Genomic DNA, 20,789 nt, shown 5'->3' with positions numbered 1-20,789 from the left:
GAGTAGTTGGGAATATTGCTGTTTTTCTAATTGGTTGGCGAGTGCTGCCACCTAGTGGTGAGTTTGAGCAGCGCCTCTGTGGCTGGCTTACACAACAACACAGTACTGACAGGGAACAAAGAGGTCTGACCTGCTCCTGGTTTTAGCTTTTATTTCTCAGTAACATACATAGTAGGAACCAAAAAATTAAAGAAAGAAAGCTCGCCTATGTGACAACTTCGTTGTTTGAGTACATTCTGCATAAACAACAGAAAGAACAAATATTTTATTACAGTCAAGACATGTTAATGTATTTCAACTTTACAGTCATGGTTAATTTTGTTTTTCAAAGTGAGGCCCTGTGTAAAAGGTATGAACACTTGATGTCTCACCTGTCATAGATCGCTCTCTGAGCGGCCTCAGTTTGAGAAAATGTAGTTTAATTTGGACCAAACTAATGAGCTAACGGCTAGTTTGATAAGACCAAGACCAAAGTGGATTGCTGCCATCTTAACACATTTGTTTTTTACATTGTAAATGTCATAACAGTTCATGCAAGGTCGTTTTTTTAACTTTTACATTGCTGTCAGCTTCACATTACTTGAATTCTGGGGGGCTTTGCATGTGCAAATAGCAGCAGCTAGCTGTAGCACTTCTGATGCAGCCTGGGGCACTTCTCACAAAACACATCACAAAACCTTTACTGAAATAACAATGTCATTTAAAAATGTCAGCAATGTCAAGCTTCTTTGACACTTTTGAGATGGGTGTTTCTTTAGGACGAGGCAATCCATTTTGGTTCTGGTTCTGCTCCGACTAGCAGCTAGTCCAGTCAGAATTAGAGTCCTCTCCATTTGTACTTGGAAGAGGGGATTTCCAAATTCCCCCCAAAGTTGGAATTTCCACTCAGAAAAGTCCCTGACCAGCACTGACCTCAAGATTCAAAATGGCTTGCACATAAAAATCGCTTTTTATTTTCACTTCTGTTGGTTTGTATCTCAGTAATTCAGTTTCACAAACACAAGACAAACCTCCATTAGTGAACATGGTGCTACAGTGCTTGAATGCTAAGAAACAGAGAAAATAACTGTTATCAGCTTGTCTTCCTAATGGCAGACATCCTTGTCACTGAGCAATTAGCAAATCCTACTGATCTCTGGACTTGTAACTCAAACGCTGTTAAGTCAGGTCTGATGTCTCCCCATATTTGAGTTCCGACTTAAATAGACGCAGCACAACACTATTTTACCCATCTGTGGTCATTCAAAGAGCTATCTACAACAGGTAAGATATTACCTTTTCATTACTTCACCACACAACCCCACATCAAAAAATCTGAACTATCTCTTATAAAATCTTCCATCCCACGTTTTAAAACTCTCTTAAATTCAAATAAAGGCTCATCCAGTCACCAAGCATGTGTCCAGTTCAGAAAACCTTTCCATGATTTCTTGTTGACAGCATGTCAGAAACTCGTCTTCCTGCCTGATAAAAGACACACACTTTACATTTTAACATGCAGGTTTATTAATAAATTCAGTGTTTGATAAACCAGATTATTACTCTGTACATCCTTATTGCAACAGGGACTGCAAAGTCCATCTTTGGATGATTCAAATTTTTCCTGAGTTTCTATAAACTGAGCCTTTAGTCCAGAGGTCTCCAATCCTGGTCCTCAGGGCCACTATCCTGCAGGTTTTACTTGTTTCTCTTCTCCACACACCTGATTTGAATCAATGAGTGATTAACAGGCTTCTGCAGAACATGAAGAGGTGATTTAACCACTGAATCAGGTGTGTTGGAGCAGGGAAACAAGGAAAACATGCAGGATAGTGGCCCTCGAGGACCAGGATTGGCCAACCCTTGCTTTAGTCCACGTCCCACTGTTATTTATTTGTAACCCGATCAATCACTATAGTTAACGTGTTTCAAGAAGTCATTGTAAGATATGGGTTGAATTTGGAGAAGATTTTTTGTCTGGTATTCTATATATTTGAGCAAAACCTAAAACAAAATCATCACTTTGCAACCCCAGTTTAAAAAGAACAAAACAGGATTTTATCTATTTGTATATTTTCCTTCTTTTTTTATTTTAGCAACTTATTCTTACATTTTTTAAATGTCTCCTTCTCTGTATGTACTTAATTCTAAGTAAGTATTTAGATGCAAGTATTTTTGTGAATCACATGTTGGTCAACTGGTTGTTTTAAATGTGCTTTATAAATAAAGTTGATCCGATTTTATAACAAGAAATGTGCTGCCTCAGTTCCTAGATATTGTTTCATTTTACTTTTAGCAAAATTAACATTTGGCATGTAAAGACACATTTTTTTCCCAACTACAGTACAGCAGAATTTTATTCTTTAAAAAGTATAAAATGTTAACAATTATTTTGAGTTTACCAATTTGGAAGTATGCAAATCTCAATCGTCTGAATGTGGTGACCAAATAAAAAAGAAAGATGGAAAGCAAAGATTTAACAACCAAATAGTGAATGCAAAGACTAATAATCAAATATATCTAATTGCATAGTTATGTTGATGAAAATGCAAGTTACATATATAGAAAAAAAGCATTAAAAATGTGATGCCTTCCGGTGAAAAGCTTAGTGTGCTCAGGTTACAGCAGAGGGAGCATTCCTCCTGTCCTCTCCTGGATTTCCTGTACGATCTTTTTCCTCTTTTTTTTTTGTTTTGTGTTTTCATCCATGGGCCTTCACTCCTTTGGTTTTTGCCCTGGACCTGCCAGCAGCTTCTCAGAAATATCACGCTCACTTCCACATCCTTCCATCAAATTCTGAAAAAAAGGTTGCGAGACAAACATCAAAACAAAAGAGCCCGTGCTTCTCGGCTGCGGAGTGGCTGTAATGATGATTCAGTCAAATGCAGAGAAGAAGGTCTCACCCTTATTGCAGTCTTTGGTCATATCCCTCTCTTTCAATAGGTTGTTTTTATATTCTGCAGAAATCACAGTGGGAACGCAGGTTAAAAGACAGCAAGATAATCAACTTGATGTTAACATGCGTTTGCTGAGAGGTTTACTCCACCTGAATTCAAAGGGTCCTGGTTACAAGCCTTCACCTCTGAGTAGTCTAATGTCATTTCCCCTCCACTGGTCACAATTCCCCTGAACAAGAACACGAACAAGTGCTCTAATTACTTTCGACATAAATGGAAAATATGATCCTGTTTTCTATAATATCATATCTTACCGAACAGATCCACCCTGCTCAATCTCCAGTGCTGAAACAAACAGTGACCATAATGAACATCCTCTTCTATAACAACAAAATGCTTGGATATTAAAAGGCCAGACATAATGTATAAAATACATGCAGTATACCTCTCTTTTTGCGTCTCCTAGTAAACACCACGACAGCAACAACAATGAACGCCAGGACTAGGAAGGTTGCCAAGAAGTAGCCCAGGTGCTGCACAAAATAATTTCGTTGCTCGGGGAGGTAGACGTTCACCACATGTGGACCCTCCCCGCTCGGCGAAAGGGCTTCAGTCCCTGAAGGCAGAAAACAATTATTATTATTATTATTAAACAACCTTATTAACAAACATGCTGACTGTCTTACAGAGGAGTGAAACATTACACACACAGAAAGTATGTAAACTCACAAAACCCTCAGAGGAATAACGCCAACTAGAAAACTTTAAGCATGCAACATTAATTTGGGACTGACTTTTGTAATATTCTAAGGCGTATAAAAAGTCTACAGAGAACCAAGATCAAAAGACAGCTGCTTTAGCTCATTGGGGTGACCATGGAAACCACACACCTGTGTCTCTCACTCCCTGACAGGACTCAGGCAGACAGAAAAGCTGAGCAGAAAGAAAGGTTCAAACAAACAGACACTGTGCAAAAAAGTATTGAAAATATCCTGAAACATAAGTGCCAGAATTATCTGGTTGTCACACATGTCAATTTTTATGTCTGCAGTGTTTTATGTAGGAAATATGACAAGTTAAAAAGACCCTTCCTTTCCAGTTTTATGGGAAAATTTTCAGCTCAGATAGAATGGAAGTAAATGAGAGTTTGGATGTGTGCACTCTGCTTTCTGGCGTGGATCTGAGTGCAAATCGTAAATCTACAGCAGTGAGAGACACACTGGAACAAAAAATACATACGTCTCGGTGTATAAACTGTAAGGAAGTTTAAAGATCGTGGAAATAGAAAAGTCTGTTAGCAACAATTTGGGAAAGATTAGGCAGCTCAAAAGTTATAGTGTGTGATATTATCACACTCCACAAATCAATAAAACCTTCACAAATCAATCAAACTTAAGCTGCAATCGTGCAAAACCCAGTGAATATTTCAGAATGCCAGTTCAGTCATGCAAACTCCAACGTTCTGGGACCGTTTAAACTTTGAATAATGTTTCTACTGTGAAGTTGGTCTGAGCTGCGGAGCTTCAAAGAGGGCTGAGTTTTCTCACTCGGTTCAGTTTTTTTTTTTTTAGTTTTTTTTAGTTTTTGCCCACGCTGTACAATGTACAGTGTTTTTGTTTGTGGTCTTCTAAAGCTGCAGGAGGAGAAGCAAATAATAAAATTGTGTCTGAAACTAAAAAAAGGGTGCTTCAGTTCTTATGCGCAGGCAAAGTGTTGAGCACAGGCACCCTTAAGTGTTGAGAAGGAATTATGCTCACATTTCAGCTATTCATGCATAATATCACCAAACAGACTGAAATCAGGTTTTACACGTCAGTGTTTCTGTTCTCCCTGGAGGCAATCTTTTGTTCTCCACTTTGTTTCTAAAAGCCAGAGACAGCAGGAGGGAGAGCAGAGAGTTAAATGTCAGAAAGCTGCTCGGCTGTAATGACTTCCAGACCTGATGTCGTGCAGCTGTTATTTTTTTAATTTTTTTTTTCTTCTCAGGAAAAAAAAACCACACACACACACAAGCTGACCAGAAAAAAAGAGAAGTGTGAGGAAACAGAGGCAATTTCTGTGATTTGGTTTGTCTACACATCGACATTCGTTTTCCATTTAGGGCTGTTTGAGTCGTCTCGCAAACACTGTCTGGTTTCTGCGTGCATGGAAAATAAATTATTCAGCTCATAGGTGAACGCTGAACCGAAGCGTTTTGTGGACACTGTGGATGACTGACAGGGGTTATTAAACACCAGCCAAGTCAGCATGATCACACAAGTCTGACAGCAAGAACTGAACGCTCAAATGTACTGAATTTCAACCTAAAAGATGCAGTTATAATAGGTTCTGTCCCTAAAGCCGCTAATTTGGACTCTAAAAGCCAACAAAACTAATTTACTGATGAATAAACCACTTGTGCTTTTAAAAACCAGCCAATCAAGAAAAAAAACACTTAGGTGGTTTAATTATGCATCCCCTCAGAGGAAACTAATTATCAGCCGTCACTGTAAAATGTACCTAATATGCATGAAAATGGAGGTGATTTTTCACCAAAGTACAGCTGACCAGAAGATATGTTAGAGTAGCAGCCCATTACCTTCATCTTGACAGATCTGTCATGTGTTAAAGGCTGTTTCACATATGCTGCTCAGAGAAGAGCTGCTTATAATTTATTTTACCCAGTAGGATATGCATCATTAGCCAACCAACGAACTGAAGGAAAATCATCTTCATTCTCAAAAGACAGAGATTTCAGCTGAATTGTTGACAGCTCCCAAAATGTTTTCTTTCTGATAAAAGATCTGTTTTTTGTTTTTTTTGCTTGACGGGAATAATTGCAGCATCAAAGTGAAGCGCCCTCGTGACATTTGTTAGTTCAGACAAATGCAGGAACCTGGTGGAGTGAAAAGCAATTTTGGTTTTAATCTAAGAGCAGTGAAGCGTGACGAGGAGCTGCATTCCTGACTGAGTTTTACATCGGTCCACATGTGCATTTCTTCTTAGTTTAAGGTGCGTTATAAAGACTGTTGCTGCCTTCAACAGGGAGGAGAATCTATAGTCGAACACGTAAGTTCGTCCCCTCCGCTAGCTTGGCTCTTTTCATGTAACAGCTGGCCCAGATGTTGAACAGATGTATAAGACTTCCTGTGACTGCTGGTAAACACGCCTCTGCTAGAGGCTGATACACATCAGCAGAAAACTGCTAAAGTAAGGAGAAACAAAAAAAAAAAACTCCAGATACCCAACCAGTCTAGACTTTTGGTCGGGACTTTCTCCTTTTTTCTTTTTTTTTTTTAGGAAATTAGGCCGAATGGAAGAGAAAAACACCAGATATGACCACAAGCTCACAATTTTACAAGATGTTTGGAGCCTACTCCTCTGCTCGAAACGGTCACAAAAGAAGCTGTAAATGCAAAACAGTTGGTGAGGAAAATTAGACCACTTCCACTGCAGCCACTTTAAAAGTATTTACTGTAGTTTCTTCAGTAAAAGCTGCAGACAAACAACACCAAAAAGTCCTGCTTTTCAATCTGCAGTGCTGAATTAGCAGTCATCTAGTCCCCCCCCCCTTCTTTCCTCCTCTTTTTCTACTTTACTCAACTGGCCTCTACATTCCTCCCACCTCCTCCCTTTTCAGCTCAAACACAAAAACAGAGAGGACCGAGGAGAAAATTGGCAAGAAGAGCAACTGATTCAACTGACCAACTATGCCTATAAATATAGCAAAAAAAAAAGGAACCAGAGCTCTCCATTCCCTCCATGACCAATCCTTCCTATAAACCACACGGGGAATTTAAGAACAGCAGCTTCTAGAAAAACATCCAGGGAACCTGGGAGAGTGAAAACAAAAAAAGGTTGTGCAATGGGGATCTGTAGTGAGGGTGGGGAACAGGTGGAAGAGAGATGTGGAGATGTGGAGGTAAGCCAGATAAGATCCATGAGATGTGTAACAGAGGAGCTGCAAGGAGTAGAGCTGAAAGTGGAGGTGGAGCTGGAGGTCGGCAGAGATGAAGATGTTAAAATTTTCATTGGGAGTGACCAAAATGAACAGGATGAGATAGGAGTAAATCAGAGGCACAGCTCAGATTTGGAGACAAAGTTAGAGAAACTGAGATGGTTTGGACATGTGCAGAGGAGGGACAATGGATATGTTAGACAAAGGATTTGGATATGCAGTTACCGGGGAGACAGACAGAGAAGATTCATAAATGTAGGAGGGTCTAAAGAGGGCTGGTGGGACAGAGGAGGATGCAACATAATGAAATGGAGATAAATGAGCCACTTTGGTGAGCTCTACAGAAAAAGCCAAAGAAGAAAATGTAGAAAATAGAAAGTTCTGGTGATGTTTGATGCTTACTTGGTTCTGGCTCATCATTAAGGAATATTCTGGGGGTTGTAATGGGGTCAGACGGGAGCTGAGGTCCTACAGTGAGCCTGAAGATGCGTCTCTCCTGCAGACCACAGTAGTGGTGGTGCAGGTGGCAGGAGTACAGGCCCTTATCAACAGGCTTCAAGTCAGCGATGGAGAGCGAGAAGTCCCCGAACGTAAAAGCGTCCTCTGCCACGCTCATCTTCCTCTGAGCAAACAGGGGCCCGTAATCCCTTCGCTCTCCGGAGGCGTAGAGGTCCACCAGTCGGTCGGCCTTGTCAGGGCGCACTCCCGGGGGCTGGAAGTCCCAGTGAGCCACCTGCTGCTGGTCCTCCTGGAGACCCTCTCTCCACAGGGACCGCCGGTTTACGCAAGGCAGCGCTACCGAGCTGCCCAACAAGACCACAAACACAGTCTTCTCTCCATCCCAGAACCGTCTCTCTTTCCGAGCTGGAAAACCGAGGCAGCGAGAAAGAGTTCGTTATTTCAAGCTTCACGCGTCGTAACTCGGTGACGACGAGTTCATGAGCAGATGGCCTCACCTGACTTTGTGACACTGAGCTGGATCTGAATGGACTGGTGAATCTGGCAGTAATGATGGTGCAGATTACACGTGTACATTCCCTTGTCAGTTGAAATCACGTCTGAAAGGAAAACCAAACCAAAACAAAACAAACCCTTAGCGAAATTAGGAATGACAGTGAGCTGTGTTTACCGGCCCTGCAGGACGATAAAAGTGTCTTACTGTTGATGACAAGAGAGAAGTTTCCGTCAGTGAAGGCCGAGTCTGGGATGGAAATGCGTCCCTTGTTGAAGCCATTGTAAACTCTCTGGTGGGCGCCAGGTGACATATCCAGGACTCTCTCCACAGAATATTCCGGGCTGCTGCGGACTAAGTCCCAGTGCACTACCCTCTGACGGTCCTTGAGTCTGTCCCGGGTCCACACCATGCGGGGGCTGTGGCAGGGCAGGGAGACGGTCGAGCCTTCGGCAGCAGTGATGTTCTTGGCCTCCACCACGACACCCAGCGAGCTGCTACTGCCGCTGCTCTGACCCCAGGCTGAGGCAGCAAAGGAACACATGATTAGCGGGCACAAAGGGAAATTAATCTATTATACATTCATATTTTTAATTTCATTTTTAATTAATTGAGTGCGTAGAAATAACGACGTTTTACCTCCTGGCAAGAAGAGCACAGCAAGAACTGAAAAAGACCAAAGCATTAATAGTTAGCTTTTGACGATTTTATTTGAAATTGCTGCCTATTTCAATAACTACAGGGTGTTTATCTTTTCACAGATATAAAGCTGTCCACTGATTAGATCCTGAGAAATACATAAGGCACCTCCACCATTTTAATTCGAGTTCCTTGATGTCTAGATCCGCGCTGACCAAACAATGAAAAGAAATCAGACTTGGCACAGATGAGGGTTCAGCTAAAGGACACTTTTAAAGAAATATAAAAAGAGAAGCAAAAGCGCACAAGGAAAAAAGAAAAAAAAGAGAAATCTTTAAAGACCCGTACAGGAAAAAAGCGACAGGCAAAGTAGAGGTAAACAATACGCTAAGGAACATTTTGCTGTTTACGTTTTCGAGTTGTGGAGATTTTCCTGCAGCTCACTCGGTATTTGTAAAGATTTTTTTCAAAGTGCAGTTTGGCGGTCTGTTTACTGAAAGGCCAGCGAGGGACGCACGCTGCCAAAGCATACAGAGCCTCTATTCATCCTGGCTGCTGATGGCTTGTTGCAAGGGCCGTGATCCTGGAGGGATGACGAAGAAGCAGGCTCTTCACTCGCACTGCCAGGAACCTGACCAAACACCTGGATATTTCCACTGGACCGAGGAATCAAAACAGTAGGATATGAAGCCAAGGGTTTTTGGTGCTGTTGTCTGTCTATCAAATGTGCTGACGAAGCAAGAAATTTACAAAAAGATACTGAAGAAAGATTTCACGTGCCAGCTAATATAATCACCACTGATTAAAAATGTAATAAACAAAAGCAGAGCAGCTCATTGAAATCAACGTTTCTGCACCACTGAAATGGTTTAAAAGTGAAAACAATCTTTTCAGGATGAACCTGACTGGTTTCGGATTCACAGGAGAGGTGGCTGTGGCTGTAAAATGCTTGGATCTGTCTTATTTTAAGCCGGGGCTGAAGGACAGGAAGAAAAAAAAAAAGAAACTTTGCTCCAGGACATCAAAGGCTTTTCTGTTTTCAGATTGGTCAGAAAAAAACTTTTAAAGCAGATCTTTAAAAAAAAAAAAAAGTTACAAAAATAGTCCTGTAATCCAAATAAATAAACACTCTGAAAGCCAGTGGTGAAATCTGCACTTTGAGACAAATGTCACAAATATTCGCCTTTTTTTTGTTGTTTTTTAACTTTCCTGCAGAAGGTAAAACAAATCCCCACCACCACCCACCACCCCCCACCCCAACCACCAGCGTCTGTCATTTTGTCTCCTGTTAGACACACGCAAGCTGCTGGCTCACCACGCTGCTTGAAAACCTAACAACATGCTGCTGAATTACCGGCGATAACGACACGTGTCAAACAAATCCCCATCGTCTGAATCCCGCAAATCTCACAGGAAATCAGGATGAGCAGAAGGTTCAAAAGGAGGAGAGAGAAAAAAATGGATTTAGTCAGCATCTTTTCTGGGATTTGGGAGGATTGTGTTTGAAGTTTGCTCACTGTCTGGTCACAAGTTTAAACATGTCAAAAAATAAATGAATTTAATCCTCTCTTCAGCTCCAGACTCAGCTGAACGTACAAAGATTTACTCAGAGGCTCGCAGAGTTTAGTGAAAGTACTGCGGCAACACTCTGGTGTGTATAAGAAAGGTGTTAATGCTCTAATTAATTCATATGTGAATCGATTTCTATAGTTGTTGCCCACCGCAGAAAGGTGAACAACCAGCGATAATGTTTTTGTATGTGTCTGTCTGAGTGTGCGCGCGTGCGTCTGTCTGTTAGCAAAATATCTCATGAACCACTCGATGGATTTCAAGGGAACTCTCAGAAAGTAATGATTGGAAGTACATGTACGACTGATCAGCTTTTGGAGCCAACCCAGTTCAAGGTGGCCGCCACAGACAGCTGACCTTCAAAAACACAAAAATAGCTACAAGTCAGCCAATTTTACAGCTACTGAGCATAACTTTGCTGTGGTAGTAGCTGAAAATCCTCCCCAACAGATACTCCAAGTGCTCCTCATTACGTAGGATCATTGCTTAAAACTTTGACCTCAACTATTGAAACCAACCGTGTCTGTCTGTTAGCAAAATATCTAATGAACCACTGGATGGATTTTAATGAAACTTTTACAGAGTAACCATTGGTATTACATCTACCACTGATTACCTTTTGAAATCAGTCCAATTCAAGATGGCCACAACAGCTAATCAACCTTAGCTAACATAAAAATGAATATATTTCAGTCGGTTTTACTGATGTTGAGCTAAAAGTTGGTGTAGTGGTATCTTATTTTAACAGATTATGCCCAAATTTCCAAGCTTTAAAGAAAACTTTGATAAAAATAAGTTCCCCGGAGCCTTGTCTTAATGTGTGGGCATCGTTCTGCGGGACAAAGCGATGGCCTATTGGGTTTCTCCAAGTATAAACAAACTATCTTATATTGTAAGGCCTGTTATTTTCCGTCTCCAATTGGTAACTGTGCGCTCCCTTGCTTATTCTATTCAAAACAGTAATTCCAATCTTCTCCATGCCGTGCTGTTAGTGGCTGATCATTAAAACAGACCCAACCATCGTAAACATAGTGGATGTGGATCCACCCCCCCCCCTCCTCCACACAGTCCGGGCCCTAAAACGACCCACTCGTGGTAAAACACTCATTACTGACACGTATAATGACTGGGCTGCTGGATTGTGCTGACTCCTTCGCTCAGACCGCAGTTAACTGGAAACACATTGGGCTGAAGCCATAAAAAAAGAAGGAGAAGAAGAAGAAAAAAAGGGAAAAATCCCACATTCACATCACTGTAAACTGTATCAACATGCTGGAGCCAGTCGTTTCAGTCTGACTCAGAGCTCAGACCTGATGTTTATGGAGCTGGAGCCGTTTTCAGAAAAACAGCGGAAAAAAAAGCAGTTTATCATAAATAAATTTCCCAAATTTAAAAAAAAAAAAGAAACAGGTTGAGTACCACTAAGACAGACTTTATTGGGATAATCGTGGGTTAAAAAGTGTTTAAACAAGACCAGTTTGAGGGATGAACACATTAGAAAGTGGTGACTTCTGAGAGGAAGAAAGTGACAGAAATGCTGTTAAAAAAAAAACCCTAAAGAATGCGAGGTTTAAGACTGTGCTGACAAAAATATCCCCAACATATTGTCTGCTTCTCTCACCAGCATATTGTCAGGAAGAATCCAACTTCACACATATCCATCTGTGCTGAAACGGGGATTGTCATCCGTCCAGAAACCCACTCACTGTGACAGTGTGTCAGCAAATACTGTTCATAACGATCAGTTATTGTTTACAGTCTGCTGCCTGGTGTTGATGCAGATTTTATTGTAACATATCCCTGATAATAACCAGGAAAACGTGGGGAGGGACTCCACATTGTTGGTTCCTGGTAAGAGTCTGCAACCTGGACCCAATTATAGAACAACACAGTTTTTCCCACTTGTTTAAATAGGAAAAAAAACAAACAAACAAGACAAACAAGGACTTACTCTGTAGAAGAGTCATATCTACGTGCATCTTCTTCTCAGTGCCTGCAGCAGATGTGCGAGCCTGTCAGCGGGTTAAAAAGACCCGACGCCTCAGAAGTTGAGCGAGCAGTTCTGTTGTGTTCCTGCAGCCTGGAGTCGCTCCACAGCAGAACTCCGCCTCCACCGGGTCCATGGGTCCATGAAATTTAATACCGCCATAGTTTGGAGCTGCTGCGCTCCTCGTGGACATGCCCACTAACTTTTACCAGACGGGGCTCCTGAGATGCCAGCGGAGCGGACAAATATAATCAAAATGCAACAATCCAGCTGCTCAACAATCCAGTCAGTGTGATTTGTCTCTCTGAGTCAGGAAACTGAAAACATCCACCAGTCTTGTTCTGTTTACTTGCTCCAGTGAGTTGCAAAAGCACCCCCACACCATCCCCCACTTTTTGGTGCTTTCTCCATTTTGTTGCCCTACAGCCTGGAATTGAAACTATACAAAATGATCCAGATTATTAAAGTTAAACGTAGAATGGAGTTAAAATTGACAAGTGATGCGTGCAAACGTATCCATGAGCCCCGAGGTGAATGTTCTGTAGAGACACCTCCTGCGGCAGCGAGTCTCTGCAGCTTGGTGCAGGAGGATCGGCCCGTTCTGCTGCTTGTGTCCAACAACCTTTAAATCAAACCCCACAGCATGATGCTGCCACCACCATGCTTCACTGTGGGGCTGGTGGTCTCATCATGATGAGAGGTCTGAATGTTTGTCTGGTGGTGGTTTAAGATTTGCGTTTTCATCGCCCGCACCAAAACGCCAACATGGAAGATAACGTTTTACCCATCTCTGTGTTGTGTGTCTGTCTGTTAGCAAAATAGCTCATGAACCATTTGACAGGTTTCAATAAAACCTTCAGGAAATCATCCATTGGATGCACGTCTACAACTGATTAAATTTTGGAGCCAACCCAACTCAAGATGGCCACCACAGCCAACTGACATTAGAAAACACAGAAGTGGCTATAATTCAGCCAATTTTATAAATATTGTGCTAAAATTCGGTGTGGTAGTAGTTGAGAGTCCTTCACAGCACTCAAAGTGTTACTTATCGCATTAACTGTTGGAGTTAGCCTGTTTGTCTGTTAGCAAAATATCTAATGAACCACTGGGCAGATTTTAATTAAACTCTCAGAAAATAATCATTGGACGTACGTCTACAACTGATTCACTTTTGAAGTCAATCCAGTTCAAAATGGAAACCAAAGCTTATCTACTTTAGCCAACACAAGAAGGGTTCTCACTCAGGTAATTTCACAGATAATGAGCTCAAATTGGATGTGGTAGTAGCTGAGAGTCATTCCCAATACATACTCTGACATTGCGTACAACGGTATTTTCACGGTTTGACAAAAAAAAGCTACAACTCTGTCATTTCTGAACACGAGATGATCTCTCTGACATGAGAGAGTGTGCACTGGTGTTGATTCTGGGTCCCCTAACAACAGGTGGGGATTAAATCATTTAACACTGGATCGGTCACAGCTGGAGTCTCGTTAGCGAATTACTTGGCTTCTGAGGGTGGTTGTTTCAAAGCAGAGGTAGCGAATAAATATACATATATTCTGGGGAATTTGGTAAAACAAGTTTATTCCCCTTTTTGCTGAATTAATACGGTGTGTTTGGGAAGGCTACAGTACTTATAATCAAAATAAAATGAGGTTAATACTTTTGCAGCCCACTCTGTGCAAAAACAAGTTTATTACAGAACGGCGCTCACCCGGAATCCAGTTGAACTGTAAAACAGCTGCTAACAGCAAATCTTTGCCACATTTACTACAACAGCTGAAAACGATCATAAATAAAATGTCACATTGATTGTTGAGGCTGTTTGGGTCGTCAGTGTCTTTAACTGACTTATTAGCAGAGTTTGGATGCTTTAACCTGCAGCCGAGGAGGTCAAAACTCTCTGCCTCTGTTATTTTTGAGTTAGAAGATTTAAAGTTTGGCAAATAGTTTTTCTTTTATAAGGAGTTTAACATAGCTGAAATTTCCACTGTGCAACTTTTAAGTCATTTTTACATATTTTCATGAAGGCTTTAATACCTTTTTCTCTCCTAACTTTTCTGGTTAAAACCAAACAACAGACAAAAAAAAACAGACTGTAGATTTGTAAATAGGTTTATAGTTTTATCCATTTGCAATAACGAGGAGAACATCTGTCCAGGAAACTTTAACATTACTGTGCAGCTTTTTGACTTAGACCTTGCACAACACTGCCATCTACAGCGTGGTTAGGGCAAGTTTTACCAGCTGAAGGTTGTTCACTTAACAAGGAAACAGAAAAAACAGCAACATTAGCCTTCCTTGGAAGAGATCTTTATTCTGTTATGTACACATTATAAAATGACTGCTCACTCACAGGGAACATGACCTCACCACTGGATGGATGAATCTGAAACAGATGTGAAGCAGTGTAACAGCTGTCAGTGAGGTGCTGTGTGAGGGGGGGCGGTCATCCAGACTGAAGGATGCAACACCAACAAAAACAGCTTTGCTTTTTTGGTTTGTATTTCAGTTCTTTTTGTTTCCGTGATGCCTAATATAGATCTTAGGTGTAACCCATCCCTCTGGTGGCTGCTTCAGTCCAGCTTGCATCCAAATCCTCTCGAGGTCCTTCTCGAATCGTCTCTACAGAACACATTCAGTTGGTCATGTTGACGGGTAAATTTGAATTTTTTAACTTTAAAAACAGTATTATTTAGCTAATTGGGTACAGAAGCATTCAAATGATTCTACAGTAAGTTCCTCACCTGCTTCCTCTTCCCCCTGCCGTGCCTCACTCTCCTCTTCAAGAACTTAATCCGCTTCTGCAGCTTCCTGTATTTATGTCGGTTCATCTTCCTCCGTCGGATCTCAAGAACATTTTTACATTTCACGGGAGCCGCCGAGCCCGCCCCGTCGTCCGGCGCGGGCAGGGACATGGGCGGCGGCGCCTTCTCCTCCAGCAGCTCGACGTCCCCCAGTGGCAGCGCCGACTCCAGGGGTGGGGGGAGGGTGTAGCGCAGGGACAGCCAGCTCTCCAGAGGACTCACCGACAGCTTCCGCGGAACCAGGGCCTCGTCCAGCTCTGGCTCGAGTTGGACCCATCGAGGAGGGGACGTGTTGTCCGCTGCCGTCGAGTAGTTTCTGAGTTTCTGCCGGAGCGAGGAGCAGTAAGCAGGAATGGCTGGTTGGATGCATTCATTTAAGATTCCTCCGTGGGCGTGAAGTGCACCTGGGAAGGAAGGGAAGAGAATTTCCGTCAGTTTGGGAATTATTATTTGTGTTTTTCCTCAAACTTTTGAACTCAATCTGCTTTTATTAGAAGGTCAACAAACCCTTCAAGTTCAGTCATTACATCTACATTCAAAATAATATTTATCCTGTTGTAAATAAAGTTTAAGTTGTGTGAGAGTACCAAAGATTGTTTGTGAATTTTACAGATTTCCGAAGGTCAGTATACAGATTTGAAGGGGTTGACATGAAACATTCATGATGCATTCTCGTTTGTTCGTACCAGTGACCTTCTTGATGTTTATCTCACAGGTGGGTATAAAGGAGAAGCCTACAGTGGCCCATGCTTTTAAAGTTTAGATGTTTAGTCTTTTTAAAGCAATACTCAGTGCAAATTCTGAAGACTTTTATTGTGAAGCTTGAAGGAAGTTGCGTGAGTGAATCCTGCTGTTGTTTTGATGCTACTTTCTGAGTAATTCCTTTTGTAGTAATGCATTATTTTGTAGTTTACTCAGTACGGACGCACCCATAAGCCTCGGCTACAGCTGTTATTTGTTCCACACAGATCATCACAACAAGCAACCTTTGTGCATCGCACCAAGGACATGCTTGGAAAAAGAATCATCAAAAAAGGACAGAGCTAATTTTAATATCACACCAGGACACACACTGCGTACACACCGTACACAACCGGTACCATTTGCTTAGCATAGCATGAAACTGTGTAATGTTATTGCTGGGTCACTGCAACGTTATGAAGACATGTATTTTATTTGAATATGACGTCTCAGAACTGCTACTTTCAAGCTACATGAGCAATAAATCTGGGACAACCTGGTGTTGCTGGAGATCACGCTGTGTGTGCTACAGTATCAGATACATAAAGGAGTGATGTTATTTTCTTCCAGTCACGTCTCTCAATTTTGAGACTGTTTCATCGTCCAGACCCAGTTTTCACTGAACAAGCTCACTTGGAACACCGACGGTGCTTAAACAGCCCCAGGTTCAGGCTACAGAAGAGCTGTGTGACATGTCGTGGAGAAACACAGAAACAGAAGAAGATAAAATAAGACATCTTTGTTTGTACTCACAAGTTGCTCTGCTAAACAGACTGAGCCGACTGACAACCTTCAAGGCGAACATTATCGATGATCAACCAAATAAAGTCATGAGGGATGTGTTGGGCGGTCAGAGGTCCTGCAGGCGAGAGCAAAAACTGTCAGTCTCAGCAAAGCTTTGAACCTCAAATTAGGCAGTTAACTGTGGGAAAGGCGTTGGGTTAATGTTTAAGTCAAGTTTATGAACAAAAAGCTATTTTTTGATCAAGAAATTGTGAAAACAATATTATTAAATGTTGGAAGATTTAATAATAAATAAACAAACAAGGCACAGATGCAAAATAAGTGAAATGACACTCATGTCATTAACTTATGGCGATGCAAATAATCCAAAAAAGACGACAAAATATTGCACAATTAAAATGTAACACAAAATAACTAAACAGCAAAAGCCAAGTTCTGATATCAGACAGTCAAAATAATAATAACTTTATAAATTATGCACAATCGCATAAAACATCTTCAGCATACTAAGTTAAAGTTATTGTGAGACTCTCATCTCGCACCTCAGTTGTCTTTTAGTTCTTTATGCAGGAGATGATGTCTAAAGTTTAGAAGTTAGGTGATTTTCTTTTTAGTATTTTGTCCAGTAGGTGTCACTGGTGTCTTCAATCACACCGTCGGATTTATGTTTATCAAGGACCTGCTTCAACAAAACTTCTTATTCAAGCTCCAGTCAACCACAGAAGTTTGGTGTTTATTTGATAAAATAAAACACAACAATGATGGATTCGAGTGTTGGTGACAGATCATGAAGGTCAAAGAGTCTGATTAGGTTAGATGATGCAAACAATGAATGAACAAACTATAATAAATGATCAAAGTCTTAAATGAAATACAATTAATTTAAAAAGGACGTTACCATGTGTTTATAAATTAATTAAAGAATAGAATACATTAGCATTATTTCGAAACAACAATAATTTCTTAGACTTGCCGGCGGTTAGCCTATCGCAGCTAACAGTCATGCTAGCTCAGCTAATAGCTAAGGATGTGAAAAGTCGGCACATTTATAAAATATTTTAAATTGTGAATTCTAGTCCTATTTTTAACTACATGACAGCATTTATACAAGCAACTAACTCTTAAAAAAATTATAGTACATTACCTAATTTTGCCGTGACCGTTGATTTTTGGTCAATGTGACTTCAGAAGACAACTTCCGGTCCGTGCGACACATTTGCAGCGCCTCCTGTTTCTCAGTCAGAACAAAGGTTCCGGGGCAACAAAAACATCTAATCTAATCAATAATATGTGCTAAACGGAGGTAAACACACACACACACACACAATTTTATTCTTTGTAAAGCAGAATAAATGTTCAACAGTAACAATAAATAGATAAATACTAAATCAACAATACCCAAGCATAAATACAAGCTTCTAAAGAAAATTGTTCTCTTAAATATATTTTGTTGTTTGAACCTAATATGATCTGAAATGTTATGTTTTGTAAGAAACTTTTTTACGTTTTTAAAAGGTTTCTCAAGTTTTTTTTTAAATGTTGATTTCTTTATTTTTGTGAAATATTACTATGTTTCCTTTCTTTCTTTTAAATGTGTATTTAAAAATGTTTTTTTTTTTTTTTGGTTATTTGTTGTGTATGCACCTTATTGTCAGTTTTGGTGTTTTGGCATCATTCTCCTCATCATCATCATCAGCAGCAGCAGCTCAAGAAGAAAAAGAGATCTTTGGAGTCTTGTATGTGTTGGGGCGACTTTCTGCAACAACAAAGAGATTGCCCACATCAAACATTTTATTCACTATTTTAACTCTGGTTGCCTGAATAAATACCCGTTGAGAGAAATTTTAGGTATTCTATATAATAAATGCAGCTTTAATATTCAGCTAAAAATCCATATTTAAAGTTGGAAATGTCATAATCTGAGTTACTTTGGTTGTTTCTGATTTGTGAAGTAAGCAGTTAGTTAATTACTGTGTTGAATAATATTTTCTAGCTGCCAAGAAGTTGAAGTGATTATGGAGTAGATTCCATAGTATTTACAGGCTAGCTTCTCATTCCTTAAACAACAATCTTATATGAGTTGACAATACTGGGATTGAACTGTGGAAGAGATTTAGGCTGCATGTAGCAACAGTTTAACACATAAATTCACATCACAGCCCCACCCTTAATCTCTCTGAAGCCCTCAAAAGAGAGGGAGATAGAGAGAGGTAGAGAAGCCCTTGTAACTTTGAGTCAATTTGATCTGAAGGCCACAGGAGGGTTAAGCCTCCACCCAAGAGTGCAGACCCTAAACCCACTGAGATTTTCTAAATTGTGCTGGAGAAAGATTCACACAGCAGCAAAACTCACCCACTTTAATACAAGAGCTTGGTGAAAAAACGTTATGCAACACTAAAGGGTTATTTAAGTTATAGCAATGACTACTGTGGGTTTTTCCAAGACATTTTTAGTAACTGTGTGCTTAACAAAATATTACTGTTACATTTTTTTAGTCAGGGAATATATCAAACAAAGAAATACAAAATATTAGGGTCAAAGCAGAAATGGGGCGTAGATTTCTTTCTTCTTTTTTTTTATTTTGTAAATCTGTCTCCTTGTGAATTTGCAACGAGCATGTTTGACCCATTGCTGTTGCATACATCGTTGTTTAAATTTCTCCTGAAAATGCTGCCGATTGTGCCTGAACACGCCCGCTCGTTCTACGTGAAGCGTCCACATTCAGATTGCTCCAGTTTCACGCTCGTGTGCAGCTGCATCAGATCATTTATTCATGGGACTTTCTCCTCCTAGGGTTTCATAAGATGGTGAGAAATGGGTCACCGGCTGTGTGGAGGCATTTCACAACAAGGATTTTTACCATGCCACGTTTAAAATACTACATTAAAGAAAAGGCGAGACGTAAACCAGGATGTAAACTTCTGAGGGCATTTATTTACAGTAAAAACAAGCAAAACCAAAACATTCATTTCATTGTAAATCCTGATGACTCTTCACTGGCTTTACTTACACCATCATTGTGTGACATAAGGCAACTGAAATGATCAACGGGACGTAGTGTGAGGTTTTCTTCTTTAACAGAACAGTCTGAACAGCTTTAAAATAACTCTACAAAACTCTATCCAAACATATAAAACAACAATAAATTGGTAAATTGGCAGTAATCTGGAAATGTTGCTCCATTCAATTTAAAATCTATTACATTTACATTATACACTGTGTACTCCTAATAAATGCCTATTTACAAAATCAGTAGTTGTGTTTAGAGTTCTTTAGCCGCCCTTAAATAAATATACACAGCTCGATCACATTTGCATTGCAAAGTTACAGCACTGAACAAGATGTGACCCCTGAAACAAACAGGTTTTTACAGCTAACATTATTATTTATGTCCAAGCAACATGTACAAGCCAAATGTAACAGATGCTGAATGGAGTCACCGCAGAGGGACAGTCGAACAGATAGTTGCCGGTTTTTACCAGGAAACAAATCAATAATTAAAAATATATATTAAAAAGATTTTAAAATAAAAAAGAGACGGACTTCTGCTCCAACAGACACGACAGAGAGTGGGTATATTGCTGAGTGGTTAATATTTTAGCTGATCACACAGACAGTGATGAAGTACAGCTGACGATGCCACCGGTTTTATTATGCTACTGCTTCCTAAATGTTTTCGAATATAGTTGTTTCACATCGAATCTATAATGTCCCATTTTTGGCAATAAAACAGTAAACACAAAATGAAAATCTACAAAATTAAAGGACAAAAAAACAGCTCAAAACAAGGCCATTTTTCTTTATTTGAGATACATCTTTACTGAGGTAAGACATATGAAAGCAAAGCTTGTAGAGGAATGGCCAACAAAAGAAAAGGTACAGTTGTTTTGCTCTGGCATAACTCTCCTTTTTTATTTTATCCTCTAGTAATTACACAGAATACAGTAGCATCCACTCTCAGGAAAAAGCTTCTCTCTTATATTATAAAGGTCATTATTTAGGAAGCCAAGATCCCACTTTTTTTAGTAAATAATTTAGGAAGATACCTTCATGCTGCGGCTGTCCTCACACTCTCAGCAGACAGCACAATGACAGTCTTGTGCAGCCCCAAGTTCAGCGAGACAAACTAAAATTAAGTATTTTACAAATAAAAAATTTGCATTTGTAGATCAAATGTGCACTTTAGAAAAACGAAAGGTCAGGTAGAAAAATGTACAACTAGGCAACAGATGTGTGAACAGGCAAAGAACAGAGTTGGAAGGAAACAACATTGTGAAAGGCTGGCCCCTTATTGTGCGTCCCCCTCCTTTAATGTCCTGCAGGTTTCCGGAGACGTGTTCTCCCTGAGCAGCCGACTGGACGGCCTTCATCCTGACTCATCTTCATCGTCGTTCTTCACCTCTTCAAAGGTCGGGTCAAATGCATGTTTCTCTTCTCCCGGATGGAGTGTGACTTTGGGGTTGCTTTTGGAATAAGACAAATGTCTGGTCAAAACATAAATATTCCAGTAATGTCAACAAGCAGCATTTGC

General features: G+C 40.4%; 3 protein-coding genes across 18 annotated transcripts in view; all 3 read right to left on the bottom strand.

The window, feature by feature from the left end:
• Nucleotides 1-134: 134 nt before the first annotated feature.
• mxra8b (matrix-remodelling associated 8b) lies at nucleotides 135-12,067 on the bottom strand. The gene is made up of 10 exons (XM_017409386.3): nucleotides 11,925-12,067; nucleotides 8,405-8,431; nucleotides 7,973-8,287; nucleotides 7,770-7,871; nucleotides 7,216-7,677; nucleotides 3,322-3,492; nucleotides 3,191-3,221; nucleotides 3,026-3,105; nucleotides 2,883-2,936; nucleotides 135-2,775 (listed from the first exon to the last, which is right to left on the bottom strand). The coding sequence occupies exons 1-10, from the start codon at nucleotides 11,950-11,952 to the stop codon at nucleotides 2,750-2,752; spliced, it is 1,296 nt and encodes a 431-aa protein (XP_017264875.1). The 5' UTR covers nucleotides 11,953-12,067; the 3' UTR covers nucleotides 135-2,749.
• A 2,195-nt stretch (nucleotides 12,068-14,262) lies between these two features.
• aurkaip1 (aurora kinase A interacting protein 1) lies at nucleotides 14,263-17,512 on the bottom strand. The gene is made up of 4 exons (XM_017409450.3): nucleotides 17,403-17,512; nucleotides 16,268-16,373; nucleotides 14,714-15,177; nucleotides 14,263-14,591 (listed from the first exon to the last, which is right to left on the bottom strand). Exons 2-4 carry the CDS (start codon nucleotides 16,317-16,319, stop codon nucleotides 14,475-14,477), a joined length of 633 nt encoding a protein of 210 aa, XP_017264939.1. The 5' UTR covers nucleotides 16,320-16,373; nucleotides 17,403-17,512; the 3' UTR covers nucleotides 14,263-14,474.
• A 1,653-nt stretch (nucleotides 17,513-19,165) lies between these two features.
• Nucleotides 19,166-20,789, bottom strand: part of LOC108232028 (rap1 GTPase-activating protein 1) — a 69,000-nt gene continuing 67,376 nt past the window's right edge. For all 16 annotated transcript variants that reach the window (XM_017409512.3, XM_037976958.1, XM_037976959.1 and 13 more), the window contains one exon: nucleotides 19,166-20,721. In XM_017409512.3, the coding sequence (XP_017265001.1) occupies nucleotides 20,674-20,721 (48 nt within the window). In that variant the 3' untranslated portion in view covers nucleotides 19,166-20,673. The remainder of the gene's footprint in view (nucleotides 20,722-20,789) is intronic.

Source organism: Kryptolebias marmoratus, linkage group LG8, assembly GCF_001649575.2.
Source record: "Kryptolebias marmoratus isolate JLee-2015 linkage group LG8, ASM164957v2, whole genome shotgun sequence".
Classification (NCBI taxonomy): Eukaryota; Metazoa; Chordata; class Actinopteri; order Cyprinodontiformes; family Rivulidae; genus Kryptolebias; species Kryptolebias marmoratus.
This window is presented reverse-complemented; position numbering and strand designations above follow the sequence as displayed.